The sequence below is a fragment of the Triturus cristatus genome, chromosome 2_2 (assembly GCF_964204655.1).
Source record: "Triturus cristatus chromosome 2_2, aTriCri1.1, whole genome shotgun sequence".
Taxonomy (NCBI): domain Eukaryota; kingdom Metazoa; phylum Chordata; class Amphibia; order Caudata; family Salamandridae; genus Triturus; species Triturus cristatus.
In genome coordinates this window covers 859,666,610-859,691,192 of record NC_140582.1, presented here as the reverse complement: position 1 = coordinate 859,691,192, position 24,583 = coordinate 859,666,610, and the positions used below count along the sequence as shown (strand labels likewise).

Here is a 24,583-nt window from a genome sequence, read left to right as displayed (position 1 = left end):
AGTTGTGCCACCACTGACTAGGGAGGTGCCAATGATACCAGAAGGGTGGCGTGGACCTTGCAGGTGAGTTAACCTGTGAAGAAGTGGAAGAGGCCCTTCAGTTGCCACCATCCTACTGAACCAATCTTTCGAAAAACAATTCCATGTGTTCCCCCCTCCACTTTTCAGGTTGGCCTATTAATTGTATATTTTTTTCTGAGTATATCTGTCCACATCTTCAGCACAATATTTAAGGGAACCAAATTCTTTCATTTTAACACTATCACATGCACTTATAAACCTGTGCATCGGGCCAAAATGTAGCCCATTTGCTTTATTTCTACGTTACTCTTTCAGCCAGCTTACTGTGATCCACCCTTAACAATCTCAGATAGTGTATCTTCCATTCTAGTGTCTCCTAAGTGTCGTTTGCAACACCCAGTATGGTTATGCAGGGAGCCTGTATCGCAGTACTCTTTGAGGACAATTCTGGTGACATTGATGTCTGAAGCAGTGCGCCATATAGTTGTACCAGAGGTGCTGAGAGAAATGATTGTAGCTTTTTCTGCTTCGGCACAGGATAAGCCAAAATCTTTGGTGTAGGCTACTCCATTGTCTATCCACTGACTTGGGCCCAAGCCCCATATTCAAATTGGCTTTACAGTATTCACCACAGCTTGGTGAGATAAAGAAATCACCTCATTCAGAGTCAGAGAGTTAGGGATTAACTTGCTGGCAGTGGAGTAAGATGATTCTCCCCTTAAACGTCTCCACCCTCTGGGCACAATAGTTTCAATCAATCAATCAGTGGTTTGTAGAGCGAGCTACTCACCCGTGAGGGTCTCAAGGCGCTGGGGTGGGGGAGCAGCTCCGGGTCAGTTGAAGAGCCAGGTCTTGAGGACCTTCCTAACCATGTGGAGGGTTGGGGAGCGTCTGAAGTTGATCGGGAGCTCGTTCCAGGTTTTGGCTGCGATGTAGGAGAAAGCTCTCCCGCCGGATCTGCTTCTACGTATGCGGGGGACCTCTGCCAGGGTGAGGCCGGCGGAGCGGAGGTTTCTCTTGGGTACGTGGAAACCTACTCGATCATTGAAGTATTTGGGTCCGATGTTGTTGAGGGATTTGTAGGCGTGGGTGAGGAGTTTGAAGGTGACCCTCTTCTCGACGGGGAGCCAGTGGAGGCTTTGTAGGTGGTGGGTCATGTGTTCGTGGTGCGGTGTCCCTAGGACGAGCCTGGCTGCGGCGTTCTGGATGGTTTGGCGCTTGCGTAGAAGAGTTTTGTTGATTCCGGCATAGAGGGCGTTGCTGTAGTCCAGTCTGCTGGTAATGAGTGCGTGGGTGACGGTCTTTCTGCAGTCGGGGGGGGGGGATCCATTTGAAGGTCTTACGGAGGATGTGGAGGCAGTTGAAACTGGTGGAGGCGACGGCGTTGATCTGGAGGTTCATGGTGAGGGAGGAGTTGAGGATTATGCCGAGGGTCCGAGCGTGGTTTGTCGGGGTGGGTGGGCTCCCGAGGGCCATCAGGTGTTGTCCCAGGCGGAGGTGCAGGGCTCGTGGATGAGGACTTCGGACTTCTCGGAGTTGAGCTTTAGGCAGCTGTCCTTCATTCAGGCTGCTACGTTTCTCATTCCTTCCTGGAAGCTGAGTCTGGTGATTTCTGGATTCTTCGTGAGGGAGAGGATGAGTTGGGTGTCGTTCGCGTAGGATATGATGCTAAGCCCGTGCTGTCTGACAATGGTGGCGATGGGGTCCATGTAGATGTTGAAGAGCGTCGGGCTTAGTGAAGATCCTTGGGGTACTCCGCAGATGATGTCGGTGGGGTCGGAGAGGAAGGGGGTAGTCTGATCCTCTGGGATCTGCCAGAGAGGAAGGATTGGATCCAGTCGAGGGCGGATCCCTGTATTCCTGCGTTGTGGAGTCTGGCGGCTAGTGTGCGATGTGAGATGGTGTCGAAGGCTGCGGAGAGGTCTAGGAGGATCAGGGCTGCAGTGTGTCCCTGGTCTAGCAGCATGCGGATGTCGTCAGTGGCTGCGAGGAGGGCAGTCTCGGTGCTGTGGTTGCAGCGGAAGCCAGACTGGGAAGCGTCTAGGATGCAGTTTCCTTCTATGAAGACAGTCAGCTGGGCGTTCACAAGTCTTTCGGTGACTTTGGCTGTGAAAGGAAGGAGAGAGATGGGCTGGTAGTTCTTCAGGTCAGTAGGGTCGGCCGTTGGTTTCTTGAGGAGGGGTTTCACCTCTGCGCGCTTCCAATCGTCTGGGCAGATGCCAGATATGAGGGAGGAGTTGATTGTTCGTCCTTTTTCGGGTGCGATGACAGCGGCGGCCCTGTGGAAGATGTGAGGGGGGCAGAGGTCCGTTGGGGCTCCTGAGTGCGTCTTCTTCATGGTTGAGGAGATGAACTTGACGGATGCGGGGGCCCAGGAGGTGATGGTCGGATTCTCTGCGGTGGTGGGAGGTGATGGTCGGATTCTCGTCGGTGGTGGGTGGTGTGGTGCTGTTTTCTGCTGGTTCGCCGAAGTTGTCGTAGAGGGCCTTGATCTTCAGGTGGAAGTAGGAGCTGAGTTTGTCGCAGAATTCCTGCGAAGGTGTGATGTCAGTGGATTCGCATGTGGGTTTGTTTCAATAACAGTTGCTCCTGCTGGTGTCTAGGTGAGGCGGGGAAGGGATAAGTGCCAAAGGGAGGGGTCAAATGGGCCCAGCATCAGCTGCTGAAGTAGAAATGAAGCCCCCTCCAAATTAGGAGATATGGTGCTCGCACCACTCCCTGACTCTTAAGCAGGAGCTGCATGTGTAGAGCCAGGCTTGGGACTAGGATGTCTTCAGTTTCTTGTGAAATCCAAGAACTTTGGAGGCTGCTCTGATGTGCAGGGGCTGGCCATTCCAGTCTTTTAGACCGAGGTAGGGGAAGGCACTACTGCCAGCTAAGCGCAGGAGTCTGGTTGCTTTATGGAAGTTTATGGGGTTGTTGAGGCAAATGCTGCCGATGTTGGTTAAGACTCTATGTAGGTATGAGGAATTTTAAGCAAGCCCATTTGTGGATTGGGAACTAGTGGAGCTCTATGACATGTGGGGTGATGTGTTTGTGGAGTCGGAGGTTGAGGGTGAGTCTGTGGTCTGTTATGTATGGTCTGGAGTTTTCTGGTCAGTTGAACATTGATGACAGCATAGAGTGTATTGCTGTAGTCCAGATTGCTGGTGATGAGGGTGTTGGGTGATGGTTCTGCAAGTGTTGTTGAGGAACCATGGAAGATCTTCTACAGCATTTTGAGTGTGTGTAAACAGGAGACAGAGGCTGTGTTCGTTCAGTGTGTCCGCGCCAACAGGTCCAGCAATGCTGCTCTGCTAGACAGGAAACCATTGAGTAATGAAGTGCTCTTGTCAGCTGCCATGGCCTCTTGGTGCTTCCTAGACCATTCACTGTGCCTGCGGATTGACAGGAGCCCCAAGGTTAGGCGCCATCTTAAAGACTGTGCCCTTATCATGATAATAAACCAGTTTCCTGACTCCTGGTAGACTCAATGTAGCTACTGTGGTCTTGTATTAATTCAAGGGATTTTATTATGAGTGAATCATGTATTAGGCAATCGACTGCTGGCCACACCCCTAAGAGGAAAGGTCTAATATGCAAATTTAGACCAGTAGTTTACTTGACCAACTTAAATTAAAAACAGGAAAGATGGATCAAATAAGTTAATATGCTTAATGCTTGAGGAGCTAGTTTTCATGATGATCAATATAATACAATTTTTTTGTGTGGAGTTTTATTTAGTGCAAACTAGACCCGAAGGCATCAGAGCGCTTTACATGAACACCAGTTACGTTACAGATGGACACATTCATTTTTTAAATTTTTTAAATTTTATTTATTTGAGTTTTATATAGCGCTGGCTAGACCCGGAGGTATCAGAGCGCTTTACTTACGGATCCACAAAGTTACAAAATTACATCAGTTACAAGTTACATTAGTTACGAGAAAACATTCCAAGAGCGTCGGAAGACGGAATAAATGGAGCTTAGAAGGGTAAGGGGGTGGGGTAAAGGTGTAGGAGGGAGAAAGGATGGCTGAAGACACGAAGGAGAGTCTGCCCAATGTCCGGCTGGGTAGGTGACGGCCGAAGGGGTAGTCCACAGCCCATATCCTCTATATTTATCAAGTAGCTCCACCGGGCATCAGCCAAACAGCTAGGTCTCTACGGTCTCCACAATGTTGTTTTATCCCAGTGTTAAACAATGAAGTCCCACAAATGTTTGGGTGGCTGTCAGTAAGGTTAGCTTGACGCTTTGGCAGAAGGCTGAGCTCCATGAGCGTTGTAGAGGGCACCGGCACGTTGAGGGATCATCTGATAAGAAACTGGTAATGTTGGTGCAATGCCCCCCAGCATGGTATAACAGAACAGGGTTGAACTGATCTCTACCTTGCAGCATTGTCCGACGGTGAGATCACTGAATGGATGAGCCGAAATCTGAGTCACGGACGCCATCTTAGGGTCAGGCTCTGCTCGCATGAAGATCGCCGTGGTGATGAGGTCGGCGTTGCAATGACGCTGTTCAAACCTATGCCCGGACCCACCTCATCACCAACTGGCCCCCGTCATACTGGCGGTTCAGACTAGCGCTAATATTTAAGCCCATAGGTGGTAATCAGCAGCTATGCACACTATCATTCCAGCGTTGACTCCAGCACTTGGCAACCGGAGCTGCAGCTATGTCACAAACAGTCACTGAGACCATGGTACCACCAGCCTACATGCCCCGCAATGCTCCCAGCCAATTTTAAGCAATATGTCCAGACTCCACATCAAGGAGATCAGCTCCGCTACTATTCTCGGGGTTAGCACCACAATAATAACGCCCCACAGTCGTCTGCTACTCCGGTCCGTTTGCTAATTAGCGTGATGCACGTCTCACTCCCCCGCCCCCCCGCCACATGAGCCAGGAGTGTGCTGATCTGTCTCAGCCCGTACACTCCCAGCGTAGCTGGACATGCACCTCACTTGTTGCAGCGCCTGGGGACAGCACCTCCACACAGTTCGGCACGAGAATAACTCGGTCATACGCCGCCGTGTGCAACTCCAACCGCAACCCCTCACTGCAGAGCTCCGATAGCAGGCGCCCTCTGGGAGCCGCTCTCACGCCAGCTCACCCTCAGGATACCACTGTTTAGGGGGCAGCCCCGCCTCAATCTCAGAGCGCGTTCCAACTTACTCCGCCTCAGGATAAATTGCGGCTCGGCCTAGCCGCCATTTTGCATGCTCACGAGGCCGGCGGGGGGGGAGAAAAACACGTATGCTGCGTTGCCGGCTTGTCAGTTATGAAACCCAGCACTGCCACATACCGGGCAATTCCCGAGGGGTTCCGCTGCAATGCGCTGTCATTTGTGGGGCATAATCTTCAGCTAATCCGCAGATTGCCCAGCCGGGAGAGCCTCACTATCCTGCGGCCATCTGGTCTCCGGCTCACCACGTCACGGGGAGAATAAGTGATTTGTCCAGAATCACAGAATGTTGAGTGTCCCTGCTGAGACTCAAACCCGGTTCCCCAGCTCGGAGGTCAACCGCCCTAGCCGTTTGGCCACATTCTCTCCCCAATTGACATGCTAACTTATAAGCACTTGAATATTTTATCCTGCGGATGTTACATTCTTGGAAATTGGGAATGGAAAGGTGGGCATCAATAGGAAAGATATTATATATTTTCTTTTTTTACTACTTTTTTAATAAAGCAAAACAAATACATTTTCACATGGCAACATTGTTACATAGTGATACACTAAGGAGGGGTGTCCTCTCATTAAATAGACTTTGTGCTTTGTGGAATATAGTATTCCTGATATCCAGATCACACCATCAGCGATATCATAGATATATTATTACATTGTTAAGCAGTAGTTGGTACAATTTAGTAAACTCTTCTGCTCTGGTCAGAGTAATAGCGAAGGAACTGCACACATCAATTACATTAGAGTTTAACATGAAACCATAAGGGCTGTGGCAGGCTTTGAGTAGTGGCTGGTTAGTCATGTGAGAGGTGAAAATTGCACAAGGCACGTAGATCAGGAAACTGTGATCCCTAGGGTGAAAATTGCACAAGGCACGTAGATCAGGAAACTGTGATCCCTAGCATAGGCATATTGAGAGGAATAATTGCGTGGCAATTGTAATGGGCTTGTAAGAAGTTGGGCTATTGGTTGAGAGGGTGGAAGTCCCACTCAAGCAACAACCACAGTCCTGGTCAGGGTGTAAATAAAAGTCACTCAATTAACCACTGATTAAACCTCTGGTAGCTTGGCACAAAAGCAGTCAGCCTTAATTAGAGGCAATATGTAAATTATTAATGCAGAACACATACAGTGATAAAGTGAAAACACAGCACAAGAAAAAATGCCAAACCAACTTCGAAAAATAAATAAATAAAATGCTACCAGAACGACAAAACTTCAATCAGTAGAACCGGAGATGTGCAGTTTAAAAGTTCTAAGTAAAAATAGCGCCTAAAAGTGTTGCTTGCGGTCATCTGGTTGTTCTAGACCGCGGGAAAGCAACAAGTTCAGGCTGACCATGATGGGGAACTGGTTAGATTCAGGGACCAGGTTAGTCTAGCTGAAAAGTTATCTTCCCACTCTAGCGCAAAGAGTTCCGTTCATTTTGGAGGAAGCTGCGATGAGTCTGAGCATCACAGCTGGTTATCGCTGTAGCATGAAGTGCAGGTCGGGCATTGCTATTCGCCGCGAACTGGCGTTGGCGTGAAGTTCAGGTTTCACTGGAGCTTCACGTTGGCAGTTGTTGCAGATGGTAAGTTTCAGCGAGAACTGGCCCATTCGCCATGAGCCAAAACTTCAGTATTTTCACCTATACTTTAAAAGGAATACACTTTGATGCCAGCCCAGGGTCCTGGATCTAGAGAGGCACGTCTTGGGGATCAGGGACTCAACTTCAGCAGAGGTAACATGGCTCAGGAAGATCCAGTTGCAATTCCAGGCAAATCCAGTTGCAGCAGGTCAGGTACAGGGAGGCCTCTGAAGCTTGTTGTGTCCCAGTAGCTCACATTGGCAGTTAGCCAACTGACCGTTCGAGTCACTCTGGTTAGCCTGTGATGAAGGCAAACAGGTACAGTCTATCGTTTGAGACCGCAAGGCAGTCCTTCAAGCAGCAGGGTCGTTCTTCTTCTATAATTTCCAGGACTGTTCTGATGAGTGGCTTTGGAGGTCCACTACTTATTCCTGGTGGCAGCCTTTGTGTTGGGGGACTCCTTGTCCTACCCTAATATCTGATTCTGGAATGTTCTTCCCCTGTCAGGGCTCCAAACTGTCTGGGGGTGACAAAAGGCAGAGAAGACCTAGCGTCTGGTCCCTTTGTGGATGCAGGAGGCAAAGCCCTTCGAAGTGTAAGTGGATCTGGGTATAGCTTTTTCCCGGTCCCTTTGTCAGGATGGCTTTTCCTGTTCACATCCAAGCCCCCTTAATTTACAGGCCCTTGGAACATGTAGTACTATCTCCTCAGGACTTAAAAGTAAATTAAATGTGAAAATTAAGTGTAGGCCAATTTTACCATGTTTGAAGGAGAAGAGCACAAGCACTTTAGCACTGGTTAGCAGTGGTAAAGTGCACCGAGTCCTAAAACGAACAAAATTGAATTCAGCAAAAAAGAGTGAAAGCAAAAAACTTGGGAAAATACATGCCAAGGATTTCAGGTCTAACAGGGCCCAATTTGTAAAATAAAAGTAGGGGTTCTGGAATTAGAGTTCAGGGGGATACAACTATTGAGTTCTCCACAATGCACACATAGGAACCTGATTGTATAATTGATCAAAGTAATACCAACAATGTTGATTGTGTCCAGATTAGGGAAAAGGCGCGGCTACTGTGTACCAAATGGCATACTTATGAAGGAAAGGGTATCATCTTTATTGCTTGTCTAGAACACTAGTAGTAGCTCATCCCTGGGTTATTTGACCTGTTCCTGTCTGAGCGTGCTGCTCTCAGCTGCAGTCCAAGTCACTATAGGGTGCGCACTCATCTTCCAGTGTCTGATTACTGTGCGTTTTGTAAGCAGTAGAGCGAGGTCCAGTAAACTGGCCGCGAGCTTGTTGTTTTTGGTGCGCTTAAAAATAAGAACGTTAAATACACCTTTGATTGCTCAAGTGTGTTTTATACTTCCTATTAATATTTCCTTCTAAATGAGTAACTGTGTTTATGAATGTTTGTTTCGAAATGCTTATACTCTTTTGAAGTATATTCTCAAAGATCCTTGTCACTTTAGTCATGGGAGGAAGGGATGTGTAGGATGTAACTTTTAAAATGAGGGTGTTGTTATCTGCTGTTACCACAGGTTTTAATTAGCTGTCTTTTAATACACCTCTGTGAATATGTTTACAGAGTTCCTACCTACCTGCCAGGGTAATACAAAATGTGTAGCTTCAAGAGGCTAAAAGTAACTATGAAAACTATTTCTAATCAATGCTTGTAACCACATATTCCTCACACACCATACTGGATCCTGAGGTTTTTACAGCAGTGCTCCCAAGCACTGTTAGGAGATGCCCAGGCGGCTCCATGTTAGCCTTGTTGTGCCCTGGAAGTGGTGGAGCCAAGCAGTGTGTAAGCACCATTCCAGACCGCCAATGTCAGTTACTTTCTTTCTGTTCCTTTCAATGCTGATCCAGTGCTCTGCTCTCTTTTTCGTCGGTTTGACACATTTTCAAACCTGAATTTCAGTGTGGAAAGGAACAATGTCCCCGCCTAAATCTACAAAGTTCAAACCATTCCTTGAGCAGTATGTCATAAACACATGACAGAGGCAGACCCGCACTTGATGTGCCTCTGGTGTTTCAGCTTGGGGCGCGACTCCAAGTTGTGTGGAGAATGTGCCTTCATGCACCTGAAGACTTGTACCTGAAGGACCGTGCATCAAAAGAAACCTCCAGCTACATCTCCCACTCAAAGTTTTTCTTAAATATATTTGTTCATTAAGGTTTTTTAGATACAAACATCTAGTCAACATAGCCATCTGTTATTGTATATCATTATTTAGCGTTAATCATGCAATACATCAAATCGTAGGTCTAGTTTCCCATAAAATAGGATTACAGCATTGCAATACATCCATCTCTTTGTGACCGACACTTGCATTCATCAGTCGACAACCCTGGCAAGTAAATACGTTGTAGAAGGGCTCCATATATCCTGGGGGCACGACACCTGGGGTAGTTCTTCGGCATAGCATTCAACTTGATCCCGACAATATGCCATGTCCCGCAACCAGTGTTCATGTTTTAGGGCTATTCCCAATGCCCCAACCCACCCCCCCTCCCCCACAGTGAATAGAGACCCTCGGTTTAGCTAGCAATTAGGCTATGGCCAATAATTTACAGTTTGACAGCGCTACCTTTTCTATCAAGGTTATTTTGTCAGCTAGGGACAATGGGAGTCATATCCATCTCGAAACCTGCTCTTCAAGGCGTGAGATTGCCTTGCCGTAGTTGTATTGTACTACCAGTTGGGGATCCTTATGTATCCATATCCCCAACTATTTGACAGGGTCTTCGCACCATTGCAGGGGGTATTCCAGCACGTGGGGTATTGTGCCACTGGTCAGAGGAAAGATGAATGATTTCGACCAATTACTTCCCGAACCCGAAAGCCATTCAAAATGCACATATTCCCATATGAGGCGCTCCAGATTCTCTCCAGGGTCCCTGACATAAAGCACCATATCATCAGCGTATAGTGATCTAGCCAATGGCCTCTGATGAAATCGTAATGCCGTATCTGCATGCCTCTGCCGCAGTATACTTGCAAAGGGCTCCAACGCCACCGTGAATAGCAGTAGTGACAGTGGACATCCCTGTCGCATACCGCGGTAGATCGAAAAGGTCTCTGATGTATGTCCATTTACCTGTACTTGAGCCACCGTCTCCATATACAACAGTCAAATTCAGCGCATAACTGCTAGTGGTACCCCCATACTATGCATTACTGCAAACATGTACCCCCATTGAATTGAATCAAAAGCCTTGGTGGCGTCTAGTAACACCTCCACAGCCAGAAGCGTGGGATCCAGTTGGTACAGGACCGCAAACAATGTGCGCAAAACATACGAGGTCGATCATGCCAGCACAAACCCCGATTGGTCCGTAGCACCATAACTGGCAGTAAAAGACGGAGTCTAGTGGCCAGGGCCTTCGCTAGGATCTTAGCATCAGTGTTTATGAGAGATAGCAGGCGGTATGAGTCGCATTTATAAGAGGGGTTTGTCAGGTTTCAATAGTGTGATAATAAGGGCTTCTCAGAGCGTGTCAGGTAAGCAGTGACGCTGATAGTCCTCTATATACATAGCATACAGGTATGGGGCTAGTAGAGAAGCGTATTCTTCATAAAAGTCTCTGGGTAGCCCATCGCTTCCAGTAGCCTTTCCATTACGTAAAGTGGCAATTGCCTCCTTAACTTCCTCCACCGTGAGTGGCTGGGCTAAGAATTCACACTGTCCCTGGGAGAGCCAAACCATGGCGATGTCCTCAAGATATATCGCGGTTTCCGGCTCTTCTGCTGAGCAACGAGCAGCATACATACGCTCATAGTATTCTACAAACATATTCTAGATGCCCGGCGTATCATGTCTTATGCCGTCGTCTTCAGCTATCACCTTCACTATATGTTATATGTGCTTATGCCCATGGCTCTGCTATTGTATTGGCTAACGCGCAGCCCGGCCTGCCCCACTCACCAAAGACCCAGGCCCGCCACCTTCGCGACATGTGTTGCACTCTGCTGTTTGATTTTACTTAGTGACTTTTTCTCTTATCTCTGCCAGTGTGTCTTCCCTATGAGTGGCCTTGTATGTCCTCTCTAGTTTCCCCAGGACCAATTCAATCTGCTTGAGACGCCCACGTGCGGGTTTGAGAATCACAGCTTGGAGACTTGTACAAGTCCAGCATATTGTAACTTTGAATGCTTCCCAGACAGTTCCCATGTATTGGACAGACCCTACATTGTTATCAAAATATTCTACAATTGCTGATCTTACTGCCTCCCTGAGGACCTGATCTAGTAATGAGGTGGGCTGCAGTCTCCACTGGAATGGCGGAGGCGTGTATGTGATAATTGTCATTGTCAACAAAACCGAGGCATGGTCCGATAGCGTTTTGGGCAAATGTTGAACTGTGGTTGTCCATGTGTTTACGTCCCTTGTGATTAACCAGTAGTCTAGTCGGGACCCGGAGTTATGAACATAAGAATGATATTTGCCCTCTTCACTTTAAGGATTTCGCAGCCTCCAAATATCAATAAGGTACATCTCTCTCATTCTCCCCATCAGTGCCTCAGTCGCCCATTTAGTTATTACCCCTGTCGAGGGCGAACGATCCTCATGTGAGACCAGTGAAACATTAAAATCTCCACCCCATACAATTGCAGAGGGTGGCAGAGGGTGCAATTTTGACCATATCGAATCAAAGAACTCAGGGTCATCAGTATTAGGCCCATATACATTCACAACAGTAATCAATGTACCACACATTTTGCCCTGTTCAATGATATATCTACCCTTCTAGTCTGTCTCAGTGTGGATAAGCTCAAAAGGCAAATTCTTTTTGATGAAAATCATCACCCCTCTCGATTATGAAGAATAAGAGGAGGTTATCTTCACCCTAGCCCACTTCTCTGCCACTTTGTTCTCTGACTGTCATGTGAGGTGTGTTTCCAGCAGGAGCGCCACCTCTATGCCCTGCTTCTCTAAATATGCCAGCACCTTTCTCATTTTTTTGGGAGTGTTGACCCATATTATACAGCCCTTAACGTTCCTCGCTGTATCATCCATTCAGCCTGTCGATATTGTCAAATATCATGAATTGCAGCATCGCAGCTATATTATTGATGCATGCACTGTGATCGTAATATGTTATGGCCAGATGCTGAACCCCTACCACCCTACCCACCCACCTTAGCATCCCAAACATGCTAAAGAAATTCCCTTGCAACCAGAGTACTACATTTATAAAACAGTTAAACCAACGTGTAGCCTGACTACAGGCAAACTTACTCAGAGTCTTTAACATTTGGGGTATCCCCACTGTGGGCCACTAGTGGCTGTCACACTCCCCTGTAGTTAGGGGGCAGTCGAGATACTCTCTCGGACCATGTCTTGATTGGGTAGTGCCAACTACTTGGTACTGCACAATTCAGTGTTCACGCCATCTTGTATATATGTATATTTGCCATATGCTGCAATTGCACCTGACAAACATTGTCAGTTAGTAGTCATCATGACCATCATTCCCCCCGACATACCCCCCGTATCGTTCAACTGGCTGGCAGACGATCTGTTGTGTAAGTTCAGCGTCCCATAACTGCGTTCCCCACTTCTCACCCCATAGTGTACATGTCAACTCTCGACGGTGGCTTCCTCTGTCTCGCAGACTTATTCCACATTGTCTTCGTCATCGCCAGGTCGCGGAGTCAACTCTGTCTTTTCCTGCTGCTTGATAAATGTCATTGCATCTTTAGGTGACATAAAGATCTTCGGCTTGCCCCTGTGCTGGATCCTGAGGCGAGCTCGATAAAGCATGGTGTATTGAATATTTAGTGTTTGCAGTTTCTTTTTGGCCTGTTGAAATTCAGGTTTTGCTTGCTGCACAGCCAGGGCTATTTGGTTACCTTGATATGCTGTGACACTCCCTCGCAAGTCTGAGCGCCGTGTCCCGATCCCAGAAATACAATAGCTGTGCAATAATGGGTCTCGGGGTAGCGCCCAGCACTGGTTTGGGGGCCAACGATCTGTGGGCTCTTTCCACAATGAGGAAGGGTGAGAAGTGCTCTGCCCAAGCATGTCTCTGAGCATGTTTTCTACATATAGCTCCAATCTGCCAGTATTGGTGGTCTCAGGTACCCCAGATATGCGGAGATTGTTCCTTCTGGATCTGGCTTCCAGGTATTCATTCTTGGCTTGGATAACTGCTAGTAGATTCTCCATCTGCCCACATGAGGTGCGCACAGTGCCTAGGGTATCGTCCGCCGCAGATATCTGCTGTTCTGATTCTGTGATACTGGCCCCCTGTATATCCATCTTTGCCGCCATATTGTCCATTCTCAAGTTAAGGGTGTCTATCTTACTGTCAATGGACCGCAGACTATTTTGCATTGCCAGCGGGGTGCTCTCCAGGTAAGTGCCCCCACCTGCTTCCATATCCTGTTCAGAATCCGCCCCAATCTGGAGTTGCGATTTAGTGAGTTGCCTGGACTCGAATGTTAGCTTCATCTGCTGTTTATCTGTCTTCCTCATGCTTACCTCTCTTTGCCCCCTCGCTACCAAGTTCAGGGCAGGTATAGTCTAGGTGAAGGGCTTCCCCAACCGGTGTCCTAGTTTATCTCCTTTCTGCCAGGTTGTAGTGTCACATGCGCTTGGTGTGCACGAGGTGCAATTACCAGTCACCTCTCTGCCAGATAATTCACTGTAGTTCCTCTTTATCTCCAGCACTGTCAATTTCGATAGTCTGAGGGGGGCCTAGTCTTTCAGCCCGCAATGCTCATCTGCTGTGCAATCTGCAGGGCCCCTCTCTCCAGCTCATCAGGACTGCCACATCCGGGGGGGTCAGGTATCTGTCGTCTACAGATGTATCAAGGGCCTCAGTGTAGCGCCCAGGTTCTCTTTGTGGCATCACCCCGTATCGGCCTGCCACACCTACGGTCGTGGATATTGTTCACGCTATCCTTCGTGACAGTACCGGGTTATTCCTGCAAGCGTCGCACCGGCTTGATTACCACTGCACTGGGGGCCCACAACGATGTGCTCTGACAGTATATGTGAGCTGGCGCCGGAATCTTGTCCTATCTGTGTTTCCTCACTGCGGCGCTCGCTCTCGACTCTCTGCTCTTGGCAGCCGCCTTTGCTGCGTTTTCGGTCCACATACAAACTGCCAATCGCGCTTTGTATGTGCTGCATCGGGTGAGTTCTCCCATTGCATTGCACTCACCGGCTCCGTGTAGTATGGGCTCGACGACAGCTCCCTCCTTTAAGAGCAGCCCACCATGTCTCTCATCTAGCCGATTCTCCACCTATACCTATGCACGAGGCATCGGCGTCGCCATTTTGTCTGCATTCCATAATTGGCTGGAGTGTAATCTCGCGTCCCGGGTCTGCCATCCTTCTTTCACTCGCTTTACTGACGTTGCATTATTCTGTATGCTACAGTCTCTTGTTTCCTCCTTCGTTACAGGATTGATGGTGGTCCATTTGCCGGATAGTGAACGTATTTTGGCCCGACCAGCCGAGCATTGCTAAAGTGCGGCCATCTTGCTTTGGGCAACTTCACCAGCACCGGAGAGAATCTTCTCATGACTGTCCAACCTTGACCCGACTCAATCTCGAATGCAACTGAGATCGGGCTTGTATATTCTGACAGAACACTCCCTCTACCATGGAGCCATCGTCAGTTGCTTTTCCACCTTTTTCGGTTCCAACCTTGACCAGAACATGCCGCTATTAGGTGATGGCAGTGGAAATAATGCAAATGAATTACTCCTACATTATGATGATGACTATTTTATATGGGTTTACAATAGGCCAATGGACTTGACACTTCTCCTGATACAGGGTTGATTTCTCTCTTTCAGCCACCAATGGAAGAGAGTTCTTCCTTTGCGGTAATCATCAGACATGCAGCTGAGGTGTGGATCTACAACTTCCTTCTGTTGTAGTTAAAACAAATGTCCTTATAGACGTTCTACAGCCTGGAACGGCTTCTCCTGAGCCCTTACTTCTGTTCAACCAAGTCCTTACTGATAATCTGTTGGGCACTTGGTCTAAACCTTACAGTTGTCCACCAGTTAACAGGCAGGTGGCCAGATGCCAAAGACCAGTGCCTTGATTTTCTTACACAGCATTTGGTGGTCAAGGCTGCCGCCAGCTGGGTGAATCTGAATGACTTACGATGACCCGACAGCCTTGTGCCCCCCCCTTCCGGACAGGTAGTCCAAAAAGATTGAGGCATTTGAGAAGCGAATGTCCTCTTCAGCCAGCCTAGCCTTGAGGTCCGTCATTGAAAACTACCTGCTCGCCCATTGTAAATGAACCCTCTGTGACATTGACAGCAAGATCTTGCCTGATCACTTCCAGGGCAGGATAAGGCCAACAGAGAGCCACACTGCAGCACCACCTAGCAGTGCTCAGGAGCACTGCTTTAAAATGTTCTGGACCCAGTCTAGCGTCTGGAGAATATTCTACGGTGAGGTATCTAAGGTAAGCTAAAATATCAACCAGAAAGAGCGTTACCAAAAATAAGGACCTTGTTCTTCCTCCCAACTGTGTAACCTTTAATTGTGAGAACCTTAACTTTCTTTGCAGATTTTCAGTTTTCCTGGAACTGGGGTTATTGCTCATCACCAGCCCCAGAATACACTGGAATGGTTTTGGTGCACAGATGTGCATTACAGATTAAACAATGTAAAGGAAGAGGAAATAAACATAGGCAAGAGAATAACTGATATTATTTTTCTTAATTTTCAAGGATCCACACAAGTTCGGAATCTTAAAATTTCCCTCCAGCCGTGAGCCTTAGTTTGGCTTCTGCAACAGTACAGACTGTCTAGCTAGACATTTGTGTGTTCATATTTACCCACAGCGCATACTTGTTTTACTAGTATTAACTACTAGAAAGAATGTAATTTATGTAATCGTTTTTTCTATTGTTTTTTAATTAGTTATAGTTTATTTAACTTGCTGACTGTCTTAGCTCATTTGTCCAATTTAATATTTTTCAGGCATTAAAGCACTTCTTAAAATGCCCAAGTACTGAAGATAACGCTGCTATAGAAATGGCCATTGAAACAGTAAGAGCATCTATTAATATGTGTTCTGTTCTAGTTTAATGCTTTCTATTTTTAGAAATATTACTTTTTTTCAACAGAAAAGCGATTATTTTCATCATGTGTATGAATGTTTTTTGGACAAAGGCATTAGTTGTATTTTAGTGTGTTTGCTTTTATTTACATGTGTACTAACAATAAGAATATGGGTTGAATGCATGCATGGCAATGGATGCAGGAAACAACTATGAATGTTTTAAATGTACGTTTGTGTGTGTATATATATATATCGCTGTTGTGTGGGGCACCACAAAGCACCTTTATCTGACACCTTGGCACAGAACATTTCTATAGTCTTACACAACTTCCAGAGCTTCCCAATGTCTTTGCACTTTTTCATGGTTATTTTCAAAGTTCTTACCTCAGAAAACATATATTTCATACCGCTTCTATACCTTCCTAAGTCGTCAGGCCTGCGCGAAATATCAGTGAGAGATGACAGAAAATGACCTTCATTTCAAATGTTTGTGGTGCCTTGTGATAGCGTTCTATTCTCTGTTTTCATGTTATGGTCTTCCTTAGCCACGGGTATATGGGTTAGAGCTTTAGTGGCCTGTGGGGCCACTGGTAACTTCATTGACACCAAGTCTGTTGGCCAGCAACATATCCCAACCCATACTAAAATTCGACCTGAAGTCATTAGTGGATGTATTTACCTTAACATCCGGGTCCACATCTTACCATTCCCAGAAATTACACCTCTACCAACTACCATAGATGCTCCCAGCTTTCAAGTTATATTAGGAATGCAGTGGTTGGAGGGGCGTGGCTTGCGAGGCCAAGATGGTGGACGCACTTTAAGAGTGCTCCGGGACCCCTCCACCATCCGCCCGATACCCGTACCTGAATCGAGCCATCCAGCGATGTAGGTTGCTGCCCATGCTGCGGACCAGCCCTGCCTGCATCCCGGGGACTTCCGAGCCTTCCCTGAGCCGTCCCGCTGCCGACGTTCGGGGCATCGCGCCGCGCTCGCAAAATGGCGGCATCCCTGCGGTGACTGCGGCGCTGGATGCCCCTGAGGTGCCCTCCCTGGATCCGAGTGCAGCTGTGGGGGGGAGTGCACCCTGACCGCGTCTCCAGCGGTGAAGCGGCTGCCGGCCCGGCGGACCCTCTCCATCGCCGCCCGGTGTTTCCTGGTCGCTGCTGGCGGAGACGGACCTGCGGGGGAGGAGCCTCGGCGGCCTGGCTCTGGCTTGCGGCTGGGGGCCCTCCCGGCTGCGCTGAGGCAATATCGGCTGCCATACCGGGTGGCGCAGGGGCGAGCGTGAAGCCACGCTCCGATTCTGGCAGGTCAGCGGAGGACTCTGGGGTTGCGGATCCGGTGCCTGAGGAGCGGATCGCTCGCTCGCACAATGGCGGGCCTTCACGGCGCTGGGAGCTCCTGACTGTGCTGCTGCGGTGAGGGGCACACCTTGGCCACGTGTTTTGCGGGGAGGTAGCGGCTGGCCTGACGGGCTTTTCCCCTCGCCGCCTGGTGCTTTGTGGTCGTGGATGGTGGGACTGGCCCTGTGACGGAGCAGCCTCGGCAGCCTGGTTCTGGATCGCGACCGGAGGCTCTCCCGGCGGTGCTGCAGCGGACCCGGCCGCCGTACCAGGCGGCGTGGGCGCGAGGGAGAGAGGTCGCACTCCCACCTTGGCAGGGAGACCGGAGGAAGATTCCGGGGCCGCGGATCCGGTGCCTGTGGAGTGGGTGAGCCCTGACGGGGGTTTGGGGCGGCTCTTGGCGGCTGCATTCTGTGTCCCGAGCCCTGCAGAGACCCCGAGAGACCCCGAGACAACGCTGATCCGGGCCTGGATTCCTTCCCTGTGGGGGCCGAGGGCAGCCCCAGACAACGTGGAACAGCAGGTACTGACGCCGGCGCCTGGGCAGCGATAAAAGGGATCCTTACTCCCTCCCCCCTCCCTGGGGGGGGCTCAGTTGCAGATCGCGGCGGGGAGCGCCGCCGGTGGGTGCCCGGGAGGCCGCAGTGGGGTCTTAATTGGACACGGGCCCTGTGCCTGAGATACCGGTGGGCCTAGACCACGCCGGGTCACCTTTACGCGGGGCTGCGGCGCCCCGGTGGTCTCTTGGCCCGTCGCAGCGGGAGGAGGGCACCGCTCCTGCCCCTCGAATCCGCACCAGCAGGCTGTTGGAACACTGGGACGGCGAACCGCACAGCGCCTGGGCGCCAACGCACGGGCCCCGAGGGCAGTCATGGGTAAGGAGAGGGGTGCCAAGTCGGCGGCCGCGCCCCACCAGACCAAGATTGATCGCTTCACGACCTCCGACCCCCCGGGTGTTGGGGGGGAGGCAGCGCCGACTCCCGGCACGGACCTTGCCGCTATTCTGCAGGCCATTACCGCCTCCCGCACGTCCTTGGAGGGGATGGTCGGGGAGGTGAAGGTGGACGTGGCGCTCCTTCGACAGGATCTCCGTAATGCCACGGCCCGCATCACCGAGACGGAGTCCCGCATTTCGACCGCGGAGGACGACATCCGGCAGCTCCAGGATCAGGTCCGGGAGCTCACGACCCATTCCAAGGAACTGCACCGGCGGGCGGAGGATGCCGAAAACCGGGCCCGCCGCAACAACCTCCGTCTGGTGGGCTTTCCGGAGGGGGTCGAATCTGGCCGCACCGACGACTTTCTAGAGAAGTGGTTTAAATCCTGGATGCCGGCGGCCAGCTTGTCCTCCTGGTTTGTGGTGGAGAGAGCGCACCGGTCGTTGGCCGCCAAGCCTCCGGTGGGGGCCCCACCGCGCCCCTTCATCCTGCGGATCCTCAATTTCAGAGACAGAGACGCTATTCTGAAGGAGGCGCGAGGGCAGTCTCCCCTGTCCTTCAACAACCACACCATCATGGTTTTCCCTGACTACACTCGGGAGGTTCAAGAGCAACGCCGCTCATACCTGGAGGTGAAACGTAAGATGCGCTCCTTGGGTCTTCGATACCAACTTCAATTCCCGGCCCGCCTCCGCGTGGTCTATCAGGATAGGACCCTGTTTTTCGACTCTCCCCGGGCGGCCTGGACTTGGCTCACTGAGGAACGACCCCTGCGCCAATCCGGGCGGGTGTCCCCGGCTCGGAAGCCCTCGGACCTAGATACAACCAGACCCCCTCGCCCACGCCGCAGAAGGCGCACACAGTCCCGGCGGCCCCGGGGGGGGTTGGCAGCTGGGCCCCGCTCCACGAGCATGTCGGGCAGGGGGCTGAGGGACTCGTCGGCCTCATCCGGGACATCCTCTCGGGCGGCTGGGGGCCCCCGGAGCCGGTCACCACGTCCGCCGGACCCATCCCTGACCCCCCTCATCGCGCCTGTGGACCTGTCTGATCTCTCCCGCAGCCCGACCATTTGACTCTGAGTGGTCTTCTGTCTTGGCGGCGGCTCTGGCGGCCCGGCCCCGCGGCTGAGGCCTCCACCAATGTCCTGGACTTAGCGGATCTCCGCTCATGGACGGTAGTTCAGGCCGGAACTCTTGCATCCGTACTTCTGGAGGGGTCCACCACGCTCTTGACACCCGAGCGGTTCGCTTGGGGCTTTTGTAATTGTTGTTGGAGTTAGGGCGACAGATGCTTCAGTTCTCGAAGTGTAGGGTGGGGGGTTGGGGGTTGGGGGGTGGGTTTTGTTCGATGTTCTGTTGGATGTTCCTCCTAGGGAGGGTGGTCCTCTTTGTTTGTGTCTGGTTTTTCCTGGGTGCGCCACATCGCTGCTTCCTGCGCACGTTACTGCACGACTCCGCGCTTGCTCACACACACGGCCTGCTGCTGCCCACTCCCGTCTTGGCGCCCCTAGGCTTCCTCCCGCGGGCGTCATCGCTGCGCTCCGCGCTGGCTTACACACACGGTCTGCTGCCGCCCGCTCCCGGCCTGGCACCCCTGGCCCCCCATTGCCTGTCCCCTGCTTTCCCCATGGGTCCTGGTCCCTGCGCGCCAATGCGGCAAGATGTCCTCCGGGCTCCCCTGGGGTGGCTCCGACCCGGCGGCGTCCCACTGCACCCGTTGTATCTATGGCTGACGTAGCCCCCAAGGCGCAGCTGCGTATCCTGTCCTGGAACGTGAACGGCCTGCTGGATAGGCTTAAGCGCACGGCGGTCCTCAAGTATGCTCAGCGCGTGGGGGCCGACGTCCTCCTCCTTCAGGAGACCCATCTCCTTGGGGAAAAATGCCCTTTCTTGGCGCGTTACGGGTACGACCGGGTGTGGCACTCGGGGTTTTCCCGTGGTTCCCGTGGGGTGGCGGTCCTGCTGCGTCGTTCCTTCCCCTTCGTCCTTCAGAGGGTGGCCCGTGCGCCCCAGGGCATCGGGATTGCTATTTGTGGTACACTGGAGGGGCGCCCAGTCAGCTTCCTTTCGCTCTATGTGCCCCCCTCGGGATTGTCGCAGGCTTTATCCCACGCTGCCTCGTTGCTGGACTCTCTCCCCGTGGGCACCACCGTCCTTGGGGGCGACTTTAACGCGGTCCTGGCCCCACGGCTGGACTCGTCGGGACCGATTTCGGATTCCCGCGCCGCGCGGGCGAGACAGCTGGCGGGATGGGCGGAGGCCCAGGGCCTGTGCGACGCCTGGAGGCTCTGGCACCCTTACGATCGTCAATACACCCACACTTCAGCCGCTCACCACTCTCATGCCCGTATTGACGTGATTTTTGTCCCTCCTGCCGAGTGCGGAAGCGTCCAGGATGCCCGCATCCTTCCCAGAGGCATTTCAGATCACTCGCCAGTCCTCCTGAGTCTGGGCCCCCCGCCCCACGCGGCCAGACCGGTGTGGCGGTTCAGCGCCTGGTTTCTCCAGGATAAGACGCTGCGCGAGGCGGTTGGCACTGAACTTACCCATTATTACGGTGTCAATGAGGGCTCCGTTTCATCGGCGGGCACCCTTTGGGAGGCTTGCAAGGCAACCATCAGGGGGGCGGCCAAGGCACATGTTGTGCGGCATCGCCAGACACAGCTGCGGCAGCTCACGGCTTGCGAAGCCCGGGCGCTGCGGCTGGAGCAGTCGCTCTCCGAGCAAGACGACCCGGCGGTGGACCGTCAGTTGCGGCTCCTTCGTCAGGAGATTTGTCAGCGGTCCCTCGAGGCGGCCAAGCTTCTTTGGCAGTCCTCGGTAGCGAGGGTGTACGGCTGGGGGGACAAGAACGGTGCACTGTTGCACCGCCTGGCCACATACCCCAGGGCGTCGCGCATCATTCCGGCGATCACCGACTCGTCGGGGGTGCTCCAGTCTTCCTCCGTGGGGATGGCAACGGCATTTGCCCAATTCTACTCTCAGCTCTACCGAGAGCGTGCGCCGGACCTTTCTCTGGACACCCTGCTTGCGCCCGGGACCGCCTGCCTGGCCCGGCTTCGGCCGGACGAAATGGAGAGCCTGGAGGCCCCCATCTCCGTCGAAGAAATCGGGGAAGCAATCGGGCGTATGTCAGCGGGGAAGACTCCAGGCCCAGACGGTTTTCCGCAGGAATTCTTTGCGGCCTATAGGGACACGCTGGTCCCGCGGCTGAAAGCTCACTATGCAGAGGCGCTTGAGAGGGGTTCCTTCCCACCGGAGTCTGACCTGGCCACGATTGTGGTTTTGCCCAAATCCACGCCGCCGTCCACCGATAGAGCTGCATATCGCCCAATTTCGCTCATCAACACTGATGTGAAGCTCTACGCGGCGGTCTTGGCCCAGCGGCTTAGGCCCCTGTTGTCTACCTTGGTCCACCCGGATCAATGTGGCTTCATGCCCGCCCGGGGTACGCGCCACTGTCTGCGCCGTCTCCACGTGGCTTTGGCCCACCGCCATCGTCTGACCCCGTACCTCGCTCTCCTCCTCGTCGACTTCGAAAAGGCTTTCGATTCGGTGGGGTGGGCCTACCTCTTCGACGTCCTGTCCCGCATGGGCTTCGGCCCTCGGTTCGTGGGGATGGTGCGAGTCCTCTATGCCCGGCCCCGTGCCAGAGTACTGGTTAATGGGGCGTTGTCGCGGCCCTTTCGGATCGGCCGGGGAACTAGGCAGGGTTGCCCACTGTCGCCCCTTCTCTTCGCTCTGGCGATGGAACCTCTGGCCGCCCTGATTAGATCTGACCCCCTCCTTCGGGGGTGGGAATGGCCTGGCCTGGAACCCGACAAAATCGCCCTCTATGCGGATGATGTCCTATTGTACCTTGGGGACCCAGCGCGCTCCGGATCGCGCGCATTGTCCATTCTGAGCCGTTTCGGCCGGGCATCGGGTCTCTCCCTCAACCCGCGAAAGTCGATCCTGGTTCCGCTGCACCCCTCCAGGGAATGCTTTGACTGGCAGGAGACCATCCCTCTGCGCCGCCTATCATTTCAGTACCTGGGCATCTGGGTCTCCCTCCTCCCGGAGCTGAGCTGGGCGCTCAATGTCACCCCCTTGGCCAAGAGGGCCAGGGCCGACCTGGAGCGATGGAAACAGCTGCCCCTTAACCCGCTAGGGAGGGTCGCACTCTACAAAATGATGATCCTTCCCCGGTTTCTGTACGTATTGCAAAACACCCCCCACTCCTTTCCGCGACCGTGGTTTCGTGAACTGGACGGGATGGCGACGAGATTTCTCTGGGGCGAGGGGAGGCGGCGGCTGGCTCTGTCGACGTGCCGCATACCCACCTTTGACGGGGGCCTGGGCATGTCCGATCTTTACCTCTACTACATGGCCACCCGCCTCCTGGTCATTCACGACTGGTTTGGAGGGGGTTGGTCCGACCCGGCCTACAGGGTTGAACTTAACGGCTTGGGTTTTGCCGATATCCAAGATCGCCTGTACGGCGCCCCCATCCCTGCTTCTTGCCCGGACATCACCAGGGCTGTATTCCTGTCCTGGCGTGCGGCGCTCCGCCTCACCCGATGGACGGGACGGTTGACCCGGGTCACCCCCCTGTGGCACGGGACGTGGTTGCGGGACGTCACGAAGCTGGAAGGCTTCAAATCATGGGACCTCATCGGCATTTCCCAACTGGGGGACGTCTGGCGGGGAGGGCGGATGTGTTCCTTTTCGGAGCTGCAGGCGCGTTTTTCCCTTCACTCCTCTCAGTTTTATAGGTACCTCCAGCTGCGCCACGCCATACGCACCTACACCCCACTGGACGTCAGGCTGCCAGACCACAGCCCCCCGGAGGCTCAGGTCCTGCTGGGCAACCTGGGGAGGGGGGGCATTTCCAGGATTTACCGTTCCCTTGTCAATTGCACCCCTACATCCCTCGCGGGTCTTAGGGAGCGCTGGGAGGGGTGGGTGGGTCCCCTGGATGAGGCCGACTGGCGGGACGCCCTTATGGCCCCCCGCTTGGTGACGGCCTCCGCTAAACTACGACTCATCCAAATTTATTATCTCCATGCGGCATACCTCACACCGGCTCGTCTTCACCGTGCGGGCCTCTCCGGGGACGCGGCCTGCCCCCGCTGTGGTTCCGAGCCGGCAGACTTCCTGCACATGGTGTGGTCCTGCCCGGCCCTGGAGGGGTTCTGGAGAGGCATTGAAGCCGAGCTTACGGAGGTCCTGGGGTGGGAGGTGCCACATGACCCCCGACACTCGCTGCTGGGCATCACGGATGGCTTGGATGGCACACGTTCAGAGCAGCTGTTTCTCATGACGGCCTTGATGGTGGCCAAGCGCGACATTGCAGCGGCATGGAAGCAGCCGCTGCCGCCAAGCGTGGCTAAATGGGGAGCGGGGGTGGACTGGTGCGCGGCGCAGGAGCGGACTCTATATCGGGCACGCGGATGCCCCAAGAAATACCGGAAAGTTTGGGGGAAATGGCTAGGCAATATACTTTAGTAGGATGGTTCGGGGGGTGGGGGGGGGGCTTCCGGGGGCGGGGTGGAGCGGGGGGTGTTTCCTAATGTATTGCTGTGTGGAACTGCTTCGGAATACCAGACTGTTTCTGTTGTTGTATCGTGTAAAACAATAAAAACTTGTTTATCAAAAAAAGGAATGCAGTGGTTGAGCAAACCCAACCTTTTAATGAATTGGTGGGCAGAAGAGGCCCACTTTCCTGAACTAATACTGCCAAGGATGTTACTGTTCAAATTAATATATCATGTATATGTCTTTAATCTACTTTTGCCCTAGCTTGAAGGCACAACACTACAAAACGGTATTTAATCTCTATTTTACCCCAGCCTTGCTGTGTGGGTGGGCAAAAAGGATCGAAGATAAATGTCTTAGGTGCGGGGAGGGCCCGGGTACATTGGTTCATATGTTCTATAGCTACAACAGGCTATCTTCTCTGTGGTCTGGTGTCATTTTGGGAGAGACTGTTTGGGCGAAGGGTCTGCCTCAGCCCCTCCCTGATGATTCTAGGTAACAACAATAGTAGTAAACTGGACATGACCCAGACCTACTTTGTGATTGTTATTCGCAGCTAGATGGAAGGACCCAGAGCCTCCCTCATTTCAGGCCTGGATTACCCAACTGATTGGTATATACAATCAAGCAATTGCGCTTTACATGTGCAAGGGTAGGCAGGCTAGGAAGCTGGGGCAGAAAATCTGGTCCCCTATGTCGATTTGGCTGAACAGTTATAGTGGTCTTATAGACCGACCCGCCCCTTGTATATAGTAGACCTTTTTATTTGAAGCAACTTATTAACTGACGGCTAGAATATCCCGGAAGTATTGAAATAGACGACCTTTCACCTTAACTTATATTCTCTATAATCTCTATTCTTTTAAACCAGGCTTTACCCACCGAAGCTCCCATGAATAAGCTGCTATATAATGTAAATACTGGTGAATTTATCAATCATGTTTTTTTTTTCTAGTCATACTCAATATTTGTGTA

At 52.1% G+C, this 24,583-nt stretch overlaps 1 protein-coding gene across 1 annotated transcript in view; it reads left to right on the top strand.

The window, feature by feature from the left end:
* Window positions 1-24,583, top strand: part of WDR19 (WD repeat domain 19) — a 992,607-nt gene that overhangs the window by 591,267 nt on the left and 376,757 nt on the right. Inside the window, exon 28 of the mRNA XM_085642250.1 lies at window positions 15,727-15,795. Coding sequence (XP_085498376.1) covers window positions 15,727-15,795 — 69 coding nt within the window. The remainder of the gene's footprint in view (window positions 1-15,726; window positions 15,796-24,583) is intronic.